The 20,754-nt window shown below is 48.4% G+C and overlaps 1 protein-coding gene and 1 long non-coding RNA gene across 2 annotated transcripts; one reads left to right on the top strand and one right to left on the bottom strand.

The window, feature by feature from the left end:
* Window positions 1–425: 425 nt before the first annotated feature.
* LOC310691493 lies at window positions 426–2,975 on the top strand. The gene is made up of 2 exons (XR_014518523.1): window positions 426–479; window positions 722–2,975. It is a non-coding gene; the product is annotated as an uncharacterized lncRNA (long non-coding RNA).
* Window positions 2,126–19,439, bottom strand: FIS1 (fission, mitochondrial 1). The gene is made up of 5 exons (XM_083471281.1): window positions 19,052–19,439; window positions 10,631–10,763; window positions 8,295–8,371; window positions 4,393–4,498; window positions 2,126–3,543 (listed from the first exon to the last, which is right to left on the bottom strand). Exons 1-5 carry the CDS (start codon window positions 19,094–19,096, stop codon window positions 3,446–3,448), a joined length of 459 nt encoding a protein of 152 aa, XP_083327407.1. The 5' UTR covers window positions 19,097–19,439; the 3' UTR covers window positions 2,126–3,445.
* Window positions 19,440–20,754: the final 1,315 nt, after the last annotated feature.

Below are 20,754 nucleotides of genomic sequence, written 5' to 3'. Positions count from 1 at the left end.
ATTCTAAAGCCATGTCATTAACTAAACATGACCAAGAAGTGTACAGAAGTCTGGACCATCAAAAGAAAGTTTCCCTAGATTATGCAACATAAAAAAATTAACATCAACAAGAGATAAGCTAGAAAAACATTTCCAGTTTCTAGGAACCATCAATCTCCTTTCCGAAGGAGCTGCAGCCTCTGCTAGCACACCAATACTTTCCTCCTCTGCATTCAGCAGGTGGAAGCTCTTGCCTGGCTACAGATCCAGCACTGGCAACAACTTTCCCTGGTGAATTTCTGCCTGCTGCACTTAAAAGATGCAGAAAACTCCCTGGGTGGGAAGAAGGGCAAACCACACTCCTCTGGAAGATGCTATGCATGGACAACCCAACACTGAAGGCCAAGTCGACACAAAGCAAACCAGTGCCCCATTGCCAAAAGAAAACTAGAGGCCTGGGCAGGGAAGGAAGGGGAAAAACAAAAATAAGGGCATCAAGTGTTTCCTAGTATAGTGGTATGTCGGGTTAGACGCTTCAGGTTACAGACACTTCAGGTTTCAGACTCCGCTAACCCAGAAATAGTACCTCGCGTTAAGAACTTTGCTTCGGGATGAAAACAAAAATCATGCTCTGGCAGTGCGGTAGCAGCGGGAGGCCCCATTAGCTAAAGTGGTGCTTCAGGTTAAGAATAGTTTCAGGTTAAGAACGGACCTCCAGAATGAATTAAGTTCTTAACCCGAGGTACCACTGTATGCTGCAGTCTCTCTGAAAGGGCAAATGAGCTGGGTAGCTGGCATATAAATCCTGAGAATATACCATTCCTTAAGCTCTCAACATCCTCAAACACTGCAGTCCCACAACATCTGGGGACGCCAAGTTTTTTTTTTAAAAAAAGTTTTTATTAAAGGTTTTCTTGGGTTACAAAAAGAAAGCAGAACAAGATGTTTGGTACCAGCTTGGCTGCAGTTTTTGCAGGAAAGAGGCATACAAGGCACCATCCAACCGCCTTAGGGACTCCACTCTGGATTTGTGTAGCATGTTCTTCTTCCAAATATCCCGCAAGGCAGCAAAGGTTTAGGACTAGAGTTTTCCTTTTCCTAGACGAGCCACCCTCACCTGGTTTAGCTGGCCAGTTGAAGCTGTTCCCGGGGTGGCTGCTGTCACATGCTGACGGCATCTAGGAGCCACAGGTGAGAACTGAGTGCAGGGCGGGGGGGGGGGGGCAGACCAAAAATGGACAAGCTACCCCAGGAGCACAATGTCCCCCCACACACACAGTGGAGTTATTATCCCTCCCTTGCCACAGCACACATGTCTACCACAACTATTTAAATCACCTTAATTTAAACCCAATTCTGCAAGCTGTCAGAAATGGAGAGCAAAGACTGGAAAGGGACGTTTCAAGACACAATGTCCTAGACAGACCATGGCGCAATGGGACGTTCTCAGCTCGCTTCCAAACGCACGTCAGCTGCAGAATGGGAAAGAGGCCCATCGAATCAGGCCATCGCTTTGCTTCCACTTGCTCAGCAACTCTTGCAGCCAGTGGGGTGAGGGGGAATTGCAGCTTGCCAGGCTCGGTCCAAAGGCTACCGTGTAGCCTCCGCATTCACTAGGTCAAGAGGCATTTGCCAGGATGCTGGCACACAACATCTGCATGCACAGCAGCCAGGGTTCAGCTGCTCTGCAATGTGAAAGTAGCCATCTTGCTCACTTCTGAAAATCACTTGGGGCTGCCTGGGTGTGAGCTGTCGTAGAGCAATTAAGACGCACGGTGCTGCCAAGGATCCAGAGTTCAAGGCAAGCTGTCGGGTGCTCATTATCGAGGGCGACCCTGGCCATAGGGGGAAGGGCTGGAGCTCCCGTGGTGGAACATCTGCTTTGCATGCACCTTCAATCTCTGGCATCGCCAGGTAGGGCCAGGATAAGGCTCCCTGCCTGAAACCTTGGGAGATCTGCTGCCAGGCAGCATCAACAATGCCGGCAGCTGATGGGCCAATGGTCTAATTGATTCCTAAATGGCCAAACACAGAGAAAATTCAGTGGCGGCCTACAGCATAAACAGGATGGATTGGACAACAGCTCACCGCCTTAAGGACACCTGAGGCCCAAACTTCACGAGAGGCGCAAATCAGACAATCAAAATTATTTGCATCTGTATTTTAATTTTTATTCACATCCCTGCCTCACGCCAGTCAGAGGCTAGAAAACCATATAAAAGCACCTGTTCAGTGAGCAGGGAGATTGAAGTTTCCAGAAAGGAGGAAAGAAGTGTTTTCAATACATTTGTAGTCTCTGAACGGCAACTGGAACGTCAACCTTGCGCGAAGGAAGCCCCGCTAGAGGCTTGGTGTGGGGTCTTCACTCACCAACCTAAAGAAGGAACCCGTCCCTTGTCAGCTCAGAAGCAGATACTTTCCAATATAAGGCTGCTTTGAGTGTCCCTCTTTTCTGCTGTGTTTCCTCTCCATGTCCCAAGAAGCTCGCTCTCTTTATCTGTTGCGAAACGAGAGAGGTGCACCTAATTCTCATGTTGGCAGCCCCCACCAGCTCTACCCAATAAATAAGGGGACAACGGAAGATAGCTATCTAGGCAGAGGAAGACCCCAAAGAAGAAGTGGGGGCACCTATGTTCCTCCGGTGATGGGGCTGGACTACAATTCCCGTCGTCCCTGACTGCTGCCCATGCTGTTTGGGGATGACGCGAGTTGAACAAAAATATGGAGAACCACAGGCTCCTCTAGATGGAACCCAGTGCTGCTACGGAGCTAAAAGGGTCAGGAGGCACCATGCAAAGGAAGTGCAAACTGGGGGATGGAAGGAAGAGAGGAGGCACATGTGTGTGTTTATTAAGTGTAAGAGAAAACACAGTCTGACAGTGAGGGAAAGGTTCTGTCCCGGAAAGCCTTCTCCTCGACCATCGTTCACAGCAACAAGAAGCTAAGCCGCACACTGCAGGACAAGGGGGGGTTTCCCGCCGCCCCACCCAATCCAACTGTAGTCTTCTGAAAATGATGTCCTTTCCTGGCATTTTGTATCTTAAGTCTCAGATGAGAGAAATCTCCAAGCCCCACGACAAGCGAGAGGCTGCAAAGGCAGGCAGCGGGGAGAAACCAGTGTGCTTTCCTCACGTCAGCGTGTGATAGGTGAAGCGTAGGCAAGGAACCTAAAGGAAGTTACACAACAGGGGGCTGGGGCGACTGAGAGCTAGAAGGGCCCGCAGCCACGCGCGCCCATGTTCCTATTTGGCCAGTCTTCTACCGAAAGGGCCACTTTGGCCTCACAGAAGGAGGGGAGGGGAAAGTCCGGGAATCAGGGTCGGATTAGTGGCTGCCGAGCATGTTTTTAATCGTCCCTCATTTTCCCTGCAGGGTTAGAGCTGTGAGTTGCCAAGGCCAGGCTGCTCTGGCCGGGTGCGAAAGGGGGCAGGGGGGTGGGACCCCACCACCACCCTAACTGAGCCAGTTAAGGTTTTGATTTGGAGATGGCCAAGCCGATGAGACCAGCCAGCCCGGCAGCGCCCAGAGCCATGCCGCCCACGATCGCCATGCCAACCAGGCCATCTGTGGAGAGAGAAGAGGGAAGAAAGGCGTCATCCTGGAACGCTAGTTAAGGATTGAGAGGCTCCTCAAGAGATCTTTGGACTGAAGCCTGCGGGAGGGGGGCTGGACCAACCCGGTTGCCATGGGGACCAACTTTTTCCATCACCACCTTTTCAGAGGAGGTGGTGGAAGAATAGCTGCTGCCACCTCCCAGGCCGACGGCCCTCACCCTCTCATTGGCCTCTGGCAGTGCAGAAGTGATCCCTGTGCCGTCTTATCCAAACGAGGCACCCAGTCCTCATTGCTGGTACTTAAGAGCTGTTGAAACACCTTTCCGTCTCCTTGAGAAATACTAGGAGGCATTTCGTAAAAGGCGCTCAAATATGGTTGGGTGTTTTAATGCATTCTGCTCTCTGAACGCATCAGCTTAGTTTACATGTCCAAAGCACGATGGTTTGTTGGGCAAGGAGTTACGAAGAGCGTCCCTGGGCTCTCCCCATTCCTACACACTTGAAAAACAAAAAGCCTCCTCGGTTTGTTAAACCACATTTCCCCCATTGCTTCCAAACTGAGAAACTGTTTTGGGTGATCCCCACAAACCTTGCGTGAAGAAACATCTCGGGGTTCAAGACCCGGCATCTCCAGCTACGGCTGGGAAAGATTCCCTTCCTGAAACCCTGGAGAGCTGCTGCCAGTCAGTGCACTGAGCTAAGCGGACTGACACAGGCCTCAGTTTCCTATGTGGAGTCATCACTTGGTTTGTGAGAAATGCCCCAACCATGGTTTACTGGGATCAGAATTACTGTGTTTGAACAGAGCCTTAAAAGGTGGGAGGGAAAGGGTTGCGCTCCCCACACCTGGCCCCCTAACCTTTCTGCATGGCCCTCTTGATGAGCTTCTCCAGCTCCATGGCTTGTGTGTTGCTTGGCTCCGTCTTCAGCAGCCCCCGGATGTACTTCAGAGCTTTCTCATATTCCTACAAGAGAGAGAGAAGAGCCTTAATGCACCTGTGTCTGGGGACATCATGCGCAGTACCCTGTTGCCCACCACAGATGGAGTGAAATGGAGGGAATCAGTAAGTGGGAAGTTCTAGCTTTGGAAAAAAAGTGATGAGCTGGATGGAGGCTTGGGGACAGTCAAGGAAGGTGGGGAAAGGAGCTATGTACACTTAGAACTAGGGTCACCCAACAATGTGGACCATGGCTGTGGTCAGACTAGACACAGAGCACCCTAGCTAACCTACCGTATATACTCGAGTATAAGCCGACTTTTTCAGCACATTTTTTATGCTGAAAAAGCCCCCCTTGGCTTATACTCAAGTGAGGCAGGCAGCGTCGGCAGAGGGACGAGTGGCCCGAAAGGAGCCCTTTCTCGCCGCTGGTCCTGCTGCTGCCAGCTGCCTCTCGCAAATGCGGGCAGCAGCAGAAGCGATGGCGGAGGGACGAGCAGCCCGAAAGGAGCCCTTTTGGGCTGCTTGTTCTTCCTCCACTGCTGCTGCCACCACCAGGTTTGTGAGGTGGTGAATCGGCTTACACTCGATTCAATAAGTTTTCCTAGTTTTTTGTGCTAAAATTAGGTGCCTCGGCTTATATTCGGGTAGGCTTATACTCGAGTATATACGGTATGGAAGGGCTGCTGAAGTGGGTTTCAAACACCCCAAGAAATGAAGTCCATTAGCAACAACAGCTCAATGAAACCTCCACATTCAAAAGGTAGGATGCCTCCAAGGACCGGAAAACAGGGACAAACAACAGGCAACAGTCTGATTCTCAAGCTTCCAGGAGGTCATATGGATGACCACTGCTGAGGGCAGGATGCTAAGGCAGTTCTTATTAAGGAGAGAGAATTCCTCTACAGGGGAAACAGGGACAGTTCAAAAGTCTCCTGCCTCAGGACGTTAAGCTCTCCCATTCCCCCTTTTAGCTCAAGGCAAGGAGTTTAACCTGCACAGGAGATGCAAACCCTATAGAGAGAGGGATGGGGAGAGCGGTGGCTGCTTGAGCAACCTTCTGAAGTCCACATGCCAGACGTGGGTGGAGCAACCAATGATTAAAAGACACTTTACTGCCAGACAAAAAACACTTGGGGTGGTGTTGATGCAGAGCGAGTAAGGGGTGTGGCTAGGGAGCATCCCGAGGGCCAGGCAGAGAGGCCTGGAGGGCCACACTTGGGCCTGAGGCTCCCTGCCCCTGCCACAAGTTTTGAGAAGGACAGGATTTGAAGTGGGGGGGATTCAGGGCAGAATCCCACCAAGGTGTTCTGCTGGTGCATGGCTGCTCAATGGAACTCCCTCTCCCCATGTGCCCCCAACTTCTCTGCAGGATTGGGGAGTCCCAGAGCAGAATGGAGGATGCATGAAGAGATTTGGGGAAATTCCGTTGCACAGCTACTTTGCTGGATACTGCCCTGGATTTCTTGGCTGCAAGCCTAACACTTTCTCGGTAGCACAACCCAGACCCCAGCAATCAACTGCAGCTTGCCATCATTTGCACTGACACTCTCAGGGCTGCAACCCCAGACAATGTGAGACCCACTACAAGCAACAGAACTCCCTTGCACAGGATTGCACAGTTAAGATCGGCTGTGTTTTGCACCGCTCCTTCCCTTTGGGCCCAAGCTCCCGCTTATCTCGCGCCGTTGCCTCCACACACACGCCCCATGACTGAAGAGGGTTATGATCTGCTGCTCTCGCAGTCTATAAAAGCGCACCGATAAAAGGCACAGCTGAGACTGATACATGTGGGCACCACCCTGGTTTTGACAAGGTTTATGGAGTTGGGATTAGCTGCCAGAGATAAGAAAGGGCCTGAGGTAACGGGAAACGCAGGACTTTCACCCTGGAGAGGAGAGTTAACGTCTCCCTCACATGGTGGGGGAAGCGAGCGTGAAAGATAGGCAAAGTCTCAAACACTGACTGAGGATCTCTCCCCCGCTCGCCATTTGGCAACCCAGGCAGAAAACACATCTGTTGCCTATCTGCAAAAATCTGCAGGATGCAAAACATTTTGAAGTTTTCCAATCTGTGTAAGGAGGAAGCGGGTGAAAAACAGAAGCTCAGCTTTCCTTAAGTCAGATTTGGGGACAGAGGATGGAACAGGGGAAGACTTAATGCAGCCTCCAGCTTTCTGTTGCCTGATTGAATCATCTTAAGTGCCAACTGCTGCTCTTCTCTATATTCATTCATCGGAGCCCTGAGGATACAAACAAATGCTATGCAGGGCGTTCTGTGGAGCTAGCCCCTGTGGATGCTGTCCAAGTGAGGGATCAGCAACTAGCAGCCCTGGGCCAAATCAGTTCCAGTTTGGAAGAAAGGGGCAGAAGCTGGGAGAGGTAATGAGGAAGAAGAGCTCACTTGCTTGATGCCACTTTGAAGAAAGGAAGAACGGATCTTGACCTTCCTTCCCTCTTTGCCTCTGTCCCACTGACTCGATGTCAGATGTTCTCCTCCAGAGCAGAGGTGGAGCGCTGGATTTGGGCAGATCATCACCTCCCCACCCCCTGCACAGAGGCCAAGCTCAACAGGTGGGCAGGTCTATCTGTCAATCACCTGGCACCACAATGACACTAGGAACATATCGAGTCAGACCATTGGGTCATCTAGCTTAGTATAGTTTGCACTGACTGGCAGCAGCTCTCAAGTGAAAGTCTTACCCATTTTTCATCCCTTTTTTTGCCTACATGACTTGGAATCAAAACATTTATTGTTGTTTATTTATTGTGTGTGTGTGTATATACATATACATATACATATATATGTGTGTGTATATATATATATATATATATACATATATATATATGTATTATGTATTATATATATTATGTGTATATATGCTTTCGTAGATTTTCACGGGTACAGGAATGCAGGTTTTGGTGTCTTCGGGTGTCTTCCCGTGTAAGAGTTGGGGTGTCTAGGCGACGTTTCGACGAGGTCTCACTCGTCATCTTCAGGCTGGTGCTTTCGGCTTCTTGTTACTGGAACAGAGCAGGATCTCAGTGTTTGAGTTCCTATAAATACTGTTGAGGGGGTGTGGTGTATAACCTCCAACGTTCTGGGCAGAGAGGAAGTTCCCAGGTTAGTGTGCCTTTTCTTCTTTTGTTCCTTAATTACTTGAGGGATATCTTGAGTGATTTCTTGAGTGATATTCTGAGTACCACTTAGGTGGTATATATATATATTCATACACACACACACACACACACACACACCCCTCCCACCATTTTCTCGATGGAGCTCAATGTGGCTTACATGATTCTCTCACCTCCTCCTTTCATAGAATTGTAGACTCGCAAGGGAAACGCAAGGGTCATCTAGTCCAACCCCCCACAGCAACCACCATGGTCCTAGTATGACACTCTAACCACTACACCACACTGCTCCCATGGGCTTTGCAAGTGCCAACAAGTGGCTGATCATCAGGGTTCAGAAAGCATCATGCATGAGACTTTTCACAGATCAGTGGAGCCGGCAGACCCCCTTTCAACCTGTTCTTTCCCTGACCTACACCTGACATCACGTACACTATAGGGTGGGTGGGTTCACTGAACAGTCTCACAGGACAAATAGACAGGCTTGGTAGGCCTAATAAGGCCCGAGAGCTGGAGGTGACCCCGCTGCTGCTTTAGAGGAAATTACCTCCCTAAAAAAAAGTTAAACTTTTCATAGATTTTAACTATAAGCCTCATCGGGATCCCATCTCGCCTGAACAACAGAGGTACAAATATAAGCGGGTCCAAACCAAAGGAAGCAGGCAGGGCCACCAGCAGAGACTTACCTTCAGCCGGTAATTGCCCACCGAGAGGTAAAAGACATAATCACGCTGCTCCTCTTTGTTCCCTTTGGGCAGCAGCTCTGAAAATAAAAGGGTCAAGAGTGTAACGTTTACCTAGATCTGTTTAGAGAGAGATGGGTCTGAGGGTTTCTCCATTTTACCTGCCTCCAACAGCTCATGAAACATACAGACACAAAACACACAAAAATCTGAACTTGGAACTAGAGTAACCCCACCTGGATTCCTGACAACCTAATCCCAAACGACACCCCGGTGCCTGGACTTTGGCAAGCCGAAGGTCAAGAGAGTGTACGGGGAGCTGCCGTGCAAGGAGAGCAAGGACATTGCGCCAAGGAGGTCACGCCCGACCGATGAAAAGACAGGAATGGGACAGAAGGGGGAGGATGTGGCAGAGGCGGAAGAACAGGAGGCATCTCACCTGCTGCCACGTACACGCAAAAGGTTTTCTCTCACCACAGCGCAGAAGATCCTTTGATACTCCATTGGAGGTGGGGGGAAACTACTAGCAGAAGTTGATGGTGTGGAGAAATGAGGTTTTTTTCCCCCTCCCCAACCGATTATGGCAGAACGTGGGAGCTGCTCAATTAACTGACTGGCAGCAGATTCAGGGCAAGCCACGCAGAAAAACGTACTTATTCGCAGAAAGCATAATTGGCACGTGGACCTCTTTGCCAGTTAATGTGGTGGTGGGTTCAGGTGGCTGTGAAAGAGGGTTCTGCAAATCTCAGCCACGTTTGGTAGATGAACTTCCACGTTCAGAGACAGTGTGCTGCTGAATACCAGGTGCTGGGGGAGAAGGGCTAGTCACGCCCTGCCTGTGGGCTTGCTGGAGGCCATATGATTGGCCGTGGGGCCGGGCGGAAGAATGCCGGACTAGAAACACTTTCGGTCCAATCTAGTAAGGCTCTTATTAGAGCAAGTGCTTGCAGGTGGAGATGTTGCAGTGTAAGAAACTCAGATACAGTGGTACCTTGGTTTACAAACTCCGCAAAACTGGAAATAGTGTCTTGGTTTGAGAACTTCACCTCGGTCTAAGAACAGAATCCGAACGGTGGAAGGGTACCAGCAGCGGGAGGCCTCGTTAGGGAAAGCACGCCTCAGTTTAAGAAAGGCTTTGGTTTAAGAACATACTTCCGGAACAGATTAAGTTCGTAAACCAAGGTACCACTGTATATAAGCCAGGGGCCAAATGGATCTTTAAACCGAGGTTGTAGATGCCAAAATGGAATGCCTAGTTGCCATTTTGGGGTAAAAGGTAAAGGACCCCTGACAGTTAAGTCCAGTTACAGACGACTCTGGGGTTGCAGTGCTCATCTCACTTTACAGGCCGAGGGAGCCGGCGTTTGTTTGCAGACAGTTTTTCTGGGTCATGTGGCCAGCATGACTAAGCCGCTTCCGAAACCAGAACAGATAGGTACCTATTTATCTACTTGCACTTTCTGACATGCTTTTGAACTGCTAGGATGACAGGAGCTGGGACTGAGCAACGGGAGCTCACTCCGTCATGGGGATTCGAACCGCCAACCTTCTGATTGGCAAGCCCAAGAGGCTCAGTGGTTTAGACCACAGTGCCACCCGCTTTATGGATTAAGACGGCTCTAAGGTCTTCTTCTGCAAACGTCAGACTGACTGTGACTGAGTTTCACTGAAACATCAGGCTAGTTCCGATGACAACCTTGAGCTAGGTTAAGAACTTGGAGGACTTAAAGAAGAAAAGTCACTTGATCCAGGGACAGTCCACATATATACTGGCCCATCCCTACCTGTTTTTCTTCATGGTGACACAAACCATTCATAACGTAGAAATGTTCTTCACAACTGTGACCAGGGCAGTGGGATGGGGTAAGTGAAGACAAACTACAACAATTAACCATAACGTTGTAACTGCTCCTGCTCAGGCTGCACAGAAAAAGCATTTTGGTTCCTGAAATTGGTTCCGATTGCGCAAATAAAATGTAACAGATAGGATGTGGCCTTAGCGTGTGAAAACAATCAAGGATCCCCAGGCATGCACCTCCAGATGGTGGAGAGGTCAGGCACCATTCAGGCTTCTTCACTTGGTTGCAAGCAGTCGATAGCCAGGTGCAAAATGTGCCTGGCTAGTTTCAAGCACTGGGATGTTTGTAATAAAAACTACAAAATAACCAACAAGAGTGTACGAAAAGGACACACTGTGGAGCTCAAATAAATAAATCAAATCAAAATGGGGTGGGTGTTTCAACCACTGCTTTGCGATTAGCTTAATGGATGTCTTGCTTGGCAAGAGAAATCAAGGAGGTGGCTCGGTGGATGTTCTCGTCTATTGATCTACTGCTCACCTTCCAGGAGTACAACGCCCTTCTTGATGTCCTCATTGTATTTGCTGCGGACCAGGCACCAGGCGTACTCAAATGTGGTCCCTTTGGAGACATTGCCTGAGCTCACCTCCGCATTGTACTTCTTCTCAAATCTCTGTGGAGAAGAAGAGAGGGATGGTTAAGCCGACACCAGTCTCCCAGGAAAGGCAAAATGTGCCTTTCTGCCCCACTTTGCCCACCCAATTCACAGGTTTTTCCTGAGAACAATACGTCAGCAGGGGTCAAGCTGACACGATCTTGGCCACAGTAGGCCACCAGAGGGCAAGTAGCAGGCCTATAGATCATGAAGGAGTGACAAGGGACTCTGGCCCAGTGTTAGAAGCCGAGATATGAAAGCTAGGAGCTAAATGGCACCTTAAACCTAGGTTATGGGTGCAACAATGGAATGTCTAGACACGCTTTTTTATAACAAGAATACACAGCTGAAAATGAATGAACTGCAGCTAATATATTATGTTTATTTTTCACATGGTCTAGTCCAGGGGTCTGCAACCCGCGGCTCCGGAGCCGCACGTGGCTCTTTTACATCTTTGCTGTGGCTCCAGGGCGGATACTAGTGAGGGGAGGAGGCGCATTGTGCGCCCCGACACTCCTCACTGTGGCGGGCACTGTACTGGCTGTGACGTCGCATGGGGGTGGTGCGTGCGTTAGTCACACACCGTCCCGACATCACCTTCCCGCCCGCTGTCAGATCGTGGCTCCGGAGATATATTTGTTTTAAATGTTGCAGTGGTTTTGCGGCTCCCAGTTGTTGTTTTTTCTTCGGAAATGGGTCCAAGTGGCTCTTTTTGTCTTAAAGGTTGCAGACCCCTGATCTAGTCCTTCCCCTGCGAAAGGCACCTAGAACAATGGGAGTTATGAATGCTGCTCTGGCCTATGGTAGAGCTGCTTCCATTGGGCCACTTGTCTGTGGTTGGCAGATCCAAGAGTTTCCTTTTCCAGCTTTTCAAAAAAAAACCCATCACCCTACATATTTTTTTGTATTTGTGCGTGGATGGTACCATCTCGGCTACTCACCACCGCACTTCAGAAATAGAAAGGGACAGGTGCAGAACCAATTATGTAAGAGGAATGATGTACAAGCACATAAATTTCGACAAAGGTTAGAGAATTCAGCTCTACCAGTTGGGAGATTTATTATTATTTTAAAGCATTGAGTACCTAGTAAGGACAGATGATTCCCAGATGAGGAATTGCTCCAACAGGAACCGGTGACCCTGGCTTAGCAGCCGGATCTTCTATGAAGCCTTACGCAAGCATCGAAAAAACAAGAAGAGAACAACAAGCACCTCCGAAACCAGACACTGGTCTTTTTGTCTCCCATCAATGGATTTGGTCTGGGCAGGTCGCACCAACTGCCGCCCAAGGCTGCCAGGCTGTTTAGTGCTGGAAAGTCAAAGGGGGCTCTTCGTTCCACAGGCACACAAACAATTCAATGCCCATTTCATAAAAGGGCTCAGAAGGGAACATTCAGGGGAAAGGGCTGTAGCTCAGTGGCAGAGTGCCTGCTTTGCGGGCTGAAGGTCCTGGGTTCGATTCCCAACATCCCTAGGTAGGGCTGAGACACACTCCCTGTTGGAAAACCTGAAGAGTCGCTGGCAGTCTGTGCAGACAGCACTGAGCTAGGTGGACCAATCTTCCCATTCATTATAAGGCACCCCACCCTGTTTAAACAGGGCCATGCAGTTGTTTGCAATTTTATTGGGTAGCCAGTCATTTTAATGATTGTTCCATACTACTATTAATTGTGGGTTGTTGTTGTTTTACATTTCCGTACTGCTGCACACCACCCTGATATTTTATGGGTACTTTTACCAGCTAATCAGTAAAATTAGTATAAAGAAATATAAAGATCATTCACTCTCACAATGAAAACAATGTGACCTTCAGCGGGACGGTGGTGTAAAGAGGTTTGAAGTGATGGCTAACACCAGCCAAAGATCTGTCCAAGTAGCTGCGTGACTTCTCAGAAGCCTGCTCAAAAACCCGCGTTTACTAAAAACAGCCGCTCAAGGAGAGGAACGTCACCTGCCATAAAAGCACCCTTTTAATTTCATCGGAAAGGAAACAGAACTGTTTAAACAACACTCTGGTTGCAACACCACTGCTCAAAAGCCTGAAAACACCCAAAGGAGGCCAAGAGAAGACCTGAAAAGCGCCTTGTCCTCTGTGGGGTGGTAGCTGGCAGAAAGGAGTCAGCAACTAGCAAACCGCCCTTCCACTTGCAAGCCCAGAGGCAATGGGGGCGGGAAATGCATGGAACCTGCTGCCAGTTCACTTTTGGGTGGGGAATCCGCAGCCCTCAAGACATTGTTGGAGCCTCCAATTCCCCACTGGGCCAAGCTGGCTGGGACTAAGGAGAGATGGGGCTCAGCAGCATCTGGTGAAGGGTCACTGATCCCACCCATCTTACAGGGTGTCATGGTAGAGGACAGGCCCCCTTGGTAGTATGTGGACTGAATTAAATCCAAACAGGGTAAAAACCATTGATTGAAACCACCAAGGGGGGGGGGGAGAAAGAGAGAGAAATAAATCAACTGAAAGGCACACCAATTTAAGTCATTATGAAACAGATTAACTTGAGAAGCCAAAATTCTCAAGGAGTCTGCTGTAGGCTCCATGAAGGATCTTGGCAAGAGATAGGATGACAGTGCCTGGAACCCAGCACCAGTGAAGAAGGCATGTTAGTCCCTGCAGGTTGAGGAGGACATCCCAAATAAATACTCTGAGGCTAAGCTAGGAGTTCTCCCACCAGTACCAGCCCCCACCAATTTATTATTGCACAAGGTTCTGCAGACTGGAGTCCACCTGAAGCGTTATCTTCAGGGAGAAGCTTGGGGGGGGCATTACCCCCAACAGAAGCTTCCTACAAGGAAAAGGATATACTACCACCTGGGGAGCATTTTAACAATGGCATCCCTCCACCTTTAGGCACTGCCTATGCCATGGCACTCCTCATAGGGAACTGATCACTGCAGACCTGCGGTCATCGCCAACAGCAAGCATCCCTTGCCAAGGGTAAAATTTAAGGCATGTCCACCTGCCTAGGGTTGCCATACGTCTGGAATTTCCCGGACATAGACAGTATTGGGCCATCGGAAAGTGTGTCCGGGAGGAAATCGCTGAAACGTCTGGAAAAATCCAGACGTATGGCAACCCATGTTGGAAGTGTAGACTTTTTGCAAATTTCCTTAAAAGTAGCTCTCTTTTTGTTTGAGATTTTTGTGTCCGGATTTTCACTTTTTGAAATATGGCAACCCTACACCTGCCCACCAGATGTCAACAGGTGGGTGGGGGTTTGGGGGGGCCGGGAACAGCATTCCAGGCCTAATTAGCCCACAGGCTACTAGTTCTACGATCTCCAGGGAGGCTGGATTAATACAAGGAACATTTCTTTAAAAATGACACCCATCCATCTACAGTCTGAAATTGCACTGCCCACTCCTGCACCTCAAGATTCAGCCACATCAGTCAGATGCACGCACAGATCAGGCACTGGCGTTTTAAGAGGCAGGCCTCTGTATTAAATGGAGGTTTCCTTTTAAAACTGGGCTATGTTTCGAGAGAAGCACATATGCCCTGGTCACAACCAACAAAGTATCTTGGATCCTTCTCCACTAGCCCTCCTGCTTCTGATTTGGGTAAGCGCCTTACAGATATAAAGACTGTGCCAGGAAAAAGTGCTTAATTTCACAATTGCTCCCTTAAATGCAGATAGATTCTGCAATACAAAAGGAAACTAGTTTTAGACTGCATTCCTGTGCACTATAGAAAGCTCTGTTGGTACCTCACGATGCCAGTATTTCTACTCCCAGGGGAACTAGCATAGGTCATTGCAAGCCGATATTGGTCATTATGACAAAACATTAGCATGTATTGTTGTGGAGTAACCATATATGAATGAGAACACCAAAACCACAATTCAAGTCTCCAATTTGAAAAACCAGCCCTTATTCATGGTCACTTAAAATACACCCTGATTGTTTGTCATTGTGTAAGACATACACGCCATGCGATTTTCCCATTTCCAGAGGGGTAGCTTGGCTGCAACCAACTAACAAAGCATCTTGTGCCACCTGGAAGGCTAACAAATTTATTGCAGTGTAAGCTTTCGTCCATTTCATCAGATGTATGAAATGTCATCGTAGGTTACAGGTGTACTTAAGGTTAATAGACGGGGCAAGGTATTATCATCACTGAGGTCAGAGAGGAATGAAACACAGAATAATTACAAGGTTGATAATTATGTTATTAAGAGTAGCCATTCACAAGAAAGTTGATGGCGCTAATACAGACATTCTGGAAATTCCTTATTGTTCCATACCTTTCCTCCTTAGTGACTCAATTGACCCTGAATGCCCAATTCCAACTGCACACAGCCATAGAAACCTATGGTATCTTCTTTCCTAAGTTAGCACATTCAATGTAAATGCAACATGTAGGATCAAACAAAGCACCAATTCTTTAAAGCCAAGCTGCTGCTCAGAGACTGCAAAAACAGCAGCTGCATTGTCGGAAAAAATGTCACTGAATCAGTGCTCTCCTCTGGAACAAATAAGGCTACAACTCTAAATGTACCTACTGGAATGAAACCTACACTGAATTCAACAATTCCCATGCATAAGTGTACACATTTAGGCTTGGGCAGTTAAGGGCTCAAGAGCTATTGGAAGTGATTTGATGCCCCCTAGTGGATTTGCTTCACTTCTTATGCCAGTTAGGTAAAGGTAAAGGTACCCCTGCCCGTATGGGCCAGTCTTGACAGACTCTAGGGTTGTGCGCTCATGTCACTCTATAGGCCGGGAGCCAGCGCTGTCCGCAGACACTTCCGGGTCACGCGGCCAGCATGACAAGCTGCATCTGGCGAGCCAGCGCAGCACACGGAACGCTGTTTACCTTCCCGCTGGTAAGCGGTCCCTATTTATCTACTTGCACCCAAGGGTGCTTTTGAACTGCTAGGTTGGCAGGCGCTGGGACCGAACGACGGGAGCGCACCCTGCCACAGGGATTCGAACCGCCGACCATGCAATTGGCAAGTCCTAGGCGCTGAGGTTTTACCCACAGCGCCACCCGCGTCCCTTATGCCAGTTACTTCCTCACAAATAAATCACAGAATTGTAGAGTTGGAATGGACCCCAAGGGTCATTTAGTCCAACCCCCTGCAATACAGGAATTTCAACTAAGCTTCCTTGATAGATGTCCCATCCAACCTCTGTTTTAAAACTTCCAAGGAAGGAGAGTCCACCACGTCCTGAGGGAGTCCTGTCCTCTGTCAAAGAGCCCTTACAGCAGGCATAGGCAAACATGGCCCTCCAGATGTTTTGGAACAACAATTCCTATCATCCCTGACCACTGGTCTTGTTAGCTAGGGATGATGGGAGTTGTAGTCCCAAAATATCTGGAGGGCCGAGTTTGCCTATGCCTGCCTTACAGTCAGAAAGTTCTTCCTTATGCTTAATCAGAATCTCCTTTCTTGTAACTTGAATCCTTTGGTTTGGGTCCTACCCTCTGGAGAAGGAGAAAACAAGCTTGCTCCATCGTCCATGTGACAGCCCTTTAGAGATCTGACTCATTTGATTATAGGCTGTTAACATGCTGCCTTTTATAACCACGAGGCTTCAATTACTTGATCTTACACATCTAAGAAACCACCTCTTCTTCTTTATCATGGATGTGGGTGTATGCATGCACTGCTCCCATCTTTAGCTCCATTGCCAAACACTCTCTGCAATACAGAACTGTGGAGGAAAGCACAGGGCACCTTCTAGGATGCTGTATTTGTGTAAGAAGAGGAATGGGAAACCGGTGTCCCCCCCCCAGATGTTGCTGAACTGACTCCTGCCAGCCCCAGCCAGCATGACCAGTGATCAGGAATTATGGGAGCTGTATTTCAGCAACATCTGGAGGACACCTTGTCATGAAATTCTACTCAATCCAGAGCAGATTCCAATTTATAGTTAGCAGAGTAAAAACTTAAATACGTTGTAGGATTCCCAAAAAATAGACCAGAGGCAGTTGTATTTCATCCAGCTGAGCTTTACTGCTATTGAAGGCAAATGAGCGTAATGGTTATAAATCCAATACATTCAGGATTGGCACTGTCCATAAGAAATCCAGTTACAGCAGATTTAACTTAAGCTTACAACAACTTATAGTAAGTCTAAAAACTATACAGTGGTACCTTTGTTCTCGAACAGAATGCGTTCCAGAAGCCGCAGAAGACGTGCCAGGCATTCGGCTTCCGAAAAATCGTTCAAAAACCGGAACACTCGCTTCCGGGTTTTGATAGTTTGGGAGCCGATTTGTTCGGGAGCCAAGGCATTTGAGATCCAAGGTACAACTGCATATAAAACACCACACCAGAAGGAAAAGAGATAGAAAGAGATAGTGAAAGCCAGGCTCCTTCTGCCCCTACTTTTATAGCCAGCATGACCTTGACACAGAAGAGATAAAAGAACCAGTTTAAGCCAGCTGTACATCATGAACCTTCTGCTTGTTTCTCTCACACAGAGAAACTTCCAGAACCCTTTTGAATTAAGCAGAATAGGAAAGATCTCTACACATCAGATCAATACTTACTGATAATACTTTTTATTTATTATTTTGATAAGCATGAACTAATACACAATTCACATAAGTGACACATTGTTAATATCACATTTTAAACAGAATTTGTTAATACAGGTTTAATTTGGTGTTTACAATAAAAATATTGGTACCAAACTTCAGTTTTCAAAACATGAAAACATGAAAACAAAACATTTATTGTTAAACTCCTTGACGTATTGTCTATCCTTAACATATACTTCAAGGCTTCAAAGCACATACATTCCAATAATCCTTGAGTGTCATCCAGGCGCAAAAAATGGCACCCAGACATTCTGAGGTGCTCGCAAATGGAGAACCTTTAGGCGTGAAATGTGCCTGGCGCCCTGCTAATTTCAAACCCCGTATACAGTATATACCTCAGCTGTCAGCAAACCCTGCTGTCCAGACATCCTAACTGGAGAACAGAAAAAGTCACTGCCATGAAACTGCCTCAATGTGTACGGGAGGGTGGGGGTGGAATGACCGATCACAGGGAAAGAGGAGAAACCAGCCCATTTTTTTCTTGAGCTCCCTCGGACACCTTGATGAGGGAGCAGAGGAGAGCAAAACATATGGAGAACATAAAAGTCTATGTATAGCATAAGTAGCTAACTAAATTAATTTACCTACATAATTTAAAATCCAGTTTGTAGCTAATATTCATAATCATAAACAGTAGCATCCAGCTAAGCCAGAGTAGTGCTACTCTGATCATGGCTTAGCTGCATATCACACTAAATTAATAGAGAGAGTCCGTGTTTGTGTGTGCTGAGAGGATCACACCTTTTCCAGCCAGAGGGCCAAATTGTGGGCAATCTTCCAGGGGCCACATTCCAGTGATACGTGAGGCCAGATTTTACATTAGCTACATTTTAGCCATATAGAAGCTACTCACTCTCCAGCCTCCATCCAGAGAAGCAAGAGGCATTATTACAGCATCATAATTTAATGCTACACATAGAATCATAGAGTTGGAAGAGACCACAAGGGCCATTGAGTCCAACCCCCTGCCAAGCAGGAAACACCATCAGAGCACTCCTGACATATGGTTGTCAAGTCTCTGCTTAAAGACCTCCAAAGGAGGAGACTCCACCACACTCCTTGGCAGCAAATTCCACTGTCGAACAGCTCTTACTGTCAGGAAGTTCTTCCTAATGTTAGAGCTGTTTGACAGTGGAATTTGCTGCCAAGGAGTGTGGAGTGTGGTGGAGTCATAAGCCAAGGAGTGTGGTGGAGTCATAAGCCAGGCAAAAACGTCTTGAGGGAGATAGGGGGTGCTTTGTACTTTCCCTCACTTGAATCCACTCGAGTCACTCCCAGCACTTCCCTTCTCCATACGGAGTGGCTGCCCAGCACTTCAGCGGGGGAGAGTGATGCCTCTTCCTAGTCGCTACCATGAAGCATTTCCGCTGGAAGCTCCGGCTCCACCTCATCTTCAGACCGGACATATGACCCACAGCACAAATGCAAAAGGTTACAGGAGGGTGCATTTTTTTAAAAAAAGGAAGAACCACCAAAAATCAGGCCGTCGGAGAGGAGCGCGCGGGGAAGGAGAACGAGTCGACCAGGACGGTGAGCAGATGGCGGCCATGCTGGGCCAAAAGGCCCGTCCAAGCCCAGCTGACTCCACGAAACTCAAAGGCACCGCCCGCACTCAGTGGTCCAAGGTAGACTGCCCCTGGACCTGGAGGCTCCACTTTAATCTCGCGGCCCGCGACCAGAGCCAGGAGAAGAGGGAGACACAAACACAAAACCCGCGCGCTCCTCCTTCTGTTAAAAAAGGCTCCGACTCACCTGCAGATCCTCCAGCGCCACCACTTCGCTGAGCACCGACTCCATCGCGCCCAATCCAGGAAGCAGGGCCGGAAGCGGTCCGGCGACGGAAGCGGAACTTTAAAAATCTCACTCGGTCGCTCTAGGACGGGAGAGGGAGGCTGTCTCTATGGCGTCCCTTCTCAACTCTCCCTTAGTGCAGCCACGCCCCCTTACCTCGCGCGCCTGCGCACGCTCCCTTCCGCAGAGAAACCCCGAGAGGTTTAAATGCGCCCGCGCGCTTGTTTGTGCGTTGGTCCGTTTCCACGGCAGCGGGGAGGGGGGGGGAGAGTCTTTTGCCGCCGCCTCCCTCCATCTTCACGCTCATTGGAGGAAAAGGAAGCGCGCTTCCTCGTGTTTCCAAAACCAAACGCCAATAGGAGGCTGCCATGGCAACCTCGGGAGCAGGAAGCGTCATAGGCTAGGCGCGCTTTCCCATAGAAAGTAATGCAAAATGGATTAATCCGTTCCAGACTTTTAAAAACAACCCCTAAAACACCAATTTAACACGATTTTTACCCTCTAACGCAGGCATCCCCAACCTTCGGCCCTCCAGATGATTTGGACTACAATTCCCATCATCCCTGACCACTGGGCCTGTTAGCTAGGGATCATGGGAGTTGTAGGCCAAAACATCTGGAGGGCCGCAGGTTGGGGATGGCTGCTCTAACGAGACCTTAAAATGAAAGCAATAAACAATGTACTGCAGGCACACAATCAGTAGCTGAACTGGGTTCCACACAGTCACAAAAACAAAACAAAAAAAGAGCCGCAAAAACAAAGGCCTGAGGTGGATAAGGGCAATGGTGGGGAATCTGTCCTTCCAACTGTTGCTGTAGTATATTGTTAGGAGCCACCCCAAACTCTGCCCAGCTGTGCATTATATTCCAGGGGGTATTTGCCCTCAGTGTAGGACCACATTTGGTCCCATTTTTGCCATCTTCTCTGATGAGACAATTCCTCCTCCTTTGGCACAGGCCAAGTCCACACTATACATTTAAATAATCTCCCCCCCACCCCCCGCAACAAAAGACTCCAAGGAACTATGGTTTGTTACAGGAGCTGAGGAGCTGGGAATTGTAGCTCTGTGAATGGGTAAACTACAGTTCCCATGATTTTTTTTATGCATGTGGTTAAATTTATGGTGTTTTTGCAGCTATAACGTGACAGGCTGCCGATTGCCAACCAATGGCAATGTCCATTTTTGTGTGATAACTGTTCTTTCCCTAGAAAACACACACACTAGTTAGCAGGCACTTACCGGTAATTAGGACAGGGAGGTGCAGTTCAAGTGTTCTGCTTCATGTTTTAACCTGCCCTCAATTACATGCACTTATCTGCTATTTTCCTAATGGTAATTGGAATAAAAATAATCCTAACTATTCCCTTGTCACATGCAGTTTATCTGCTCTTGGTGGAGATGAGGGCGTTGCCTGAGCTAGTAATGTGTTGCCTTATTTGGTTAATGAGACAAAATTAGCTTTAGGGCAGGAACTGGTTTAATTACATAAAGCAGCTGGGAATAAATCTGCCAACAGGGACAACCCACTTGCAAAAGTTTCAAAAGTTTGTCCTCAAGTAGAGCACGTGGAGATTCCTGTGCTTTTTACAGCTGGGCAAGGGGCAGAAACCCAACAGGGGGAAACTTTCGCCACCAATGCATCTCTCGACCTGAAAAGGCGGCA

Source organism: Podarcis liolepis (assembly GCF_965112155.1).
Source record: "Podarcis liolepis genome assembly, chromosome: 13".
Classification (NCBI taxonomy): domain Eukaryota; kingdom Metazoa; phylum Chordata; class Lepidosauria; order Squamata; family Lacertidae; genus Podarcis; species Podarcis liolepis.
This window is presented reverse-complemented; position numbering and strand designations above follow the sequence as displayed.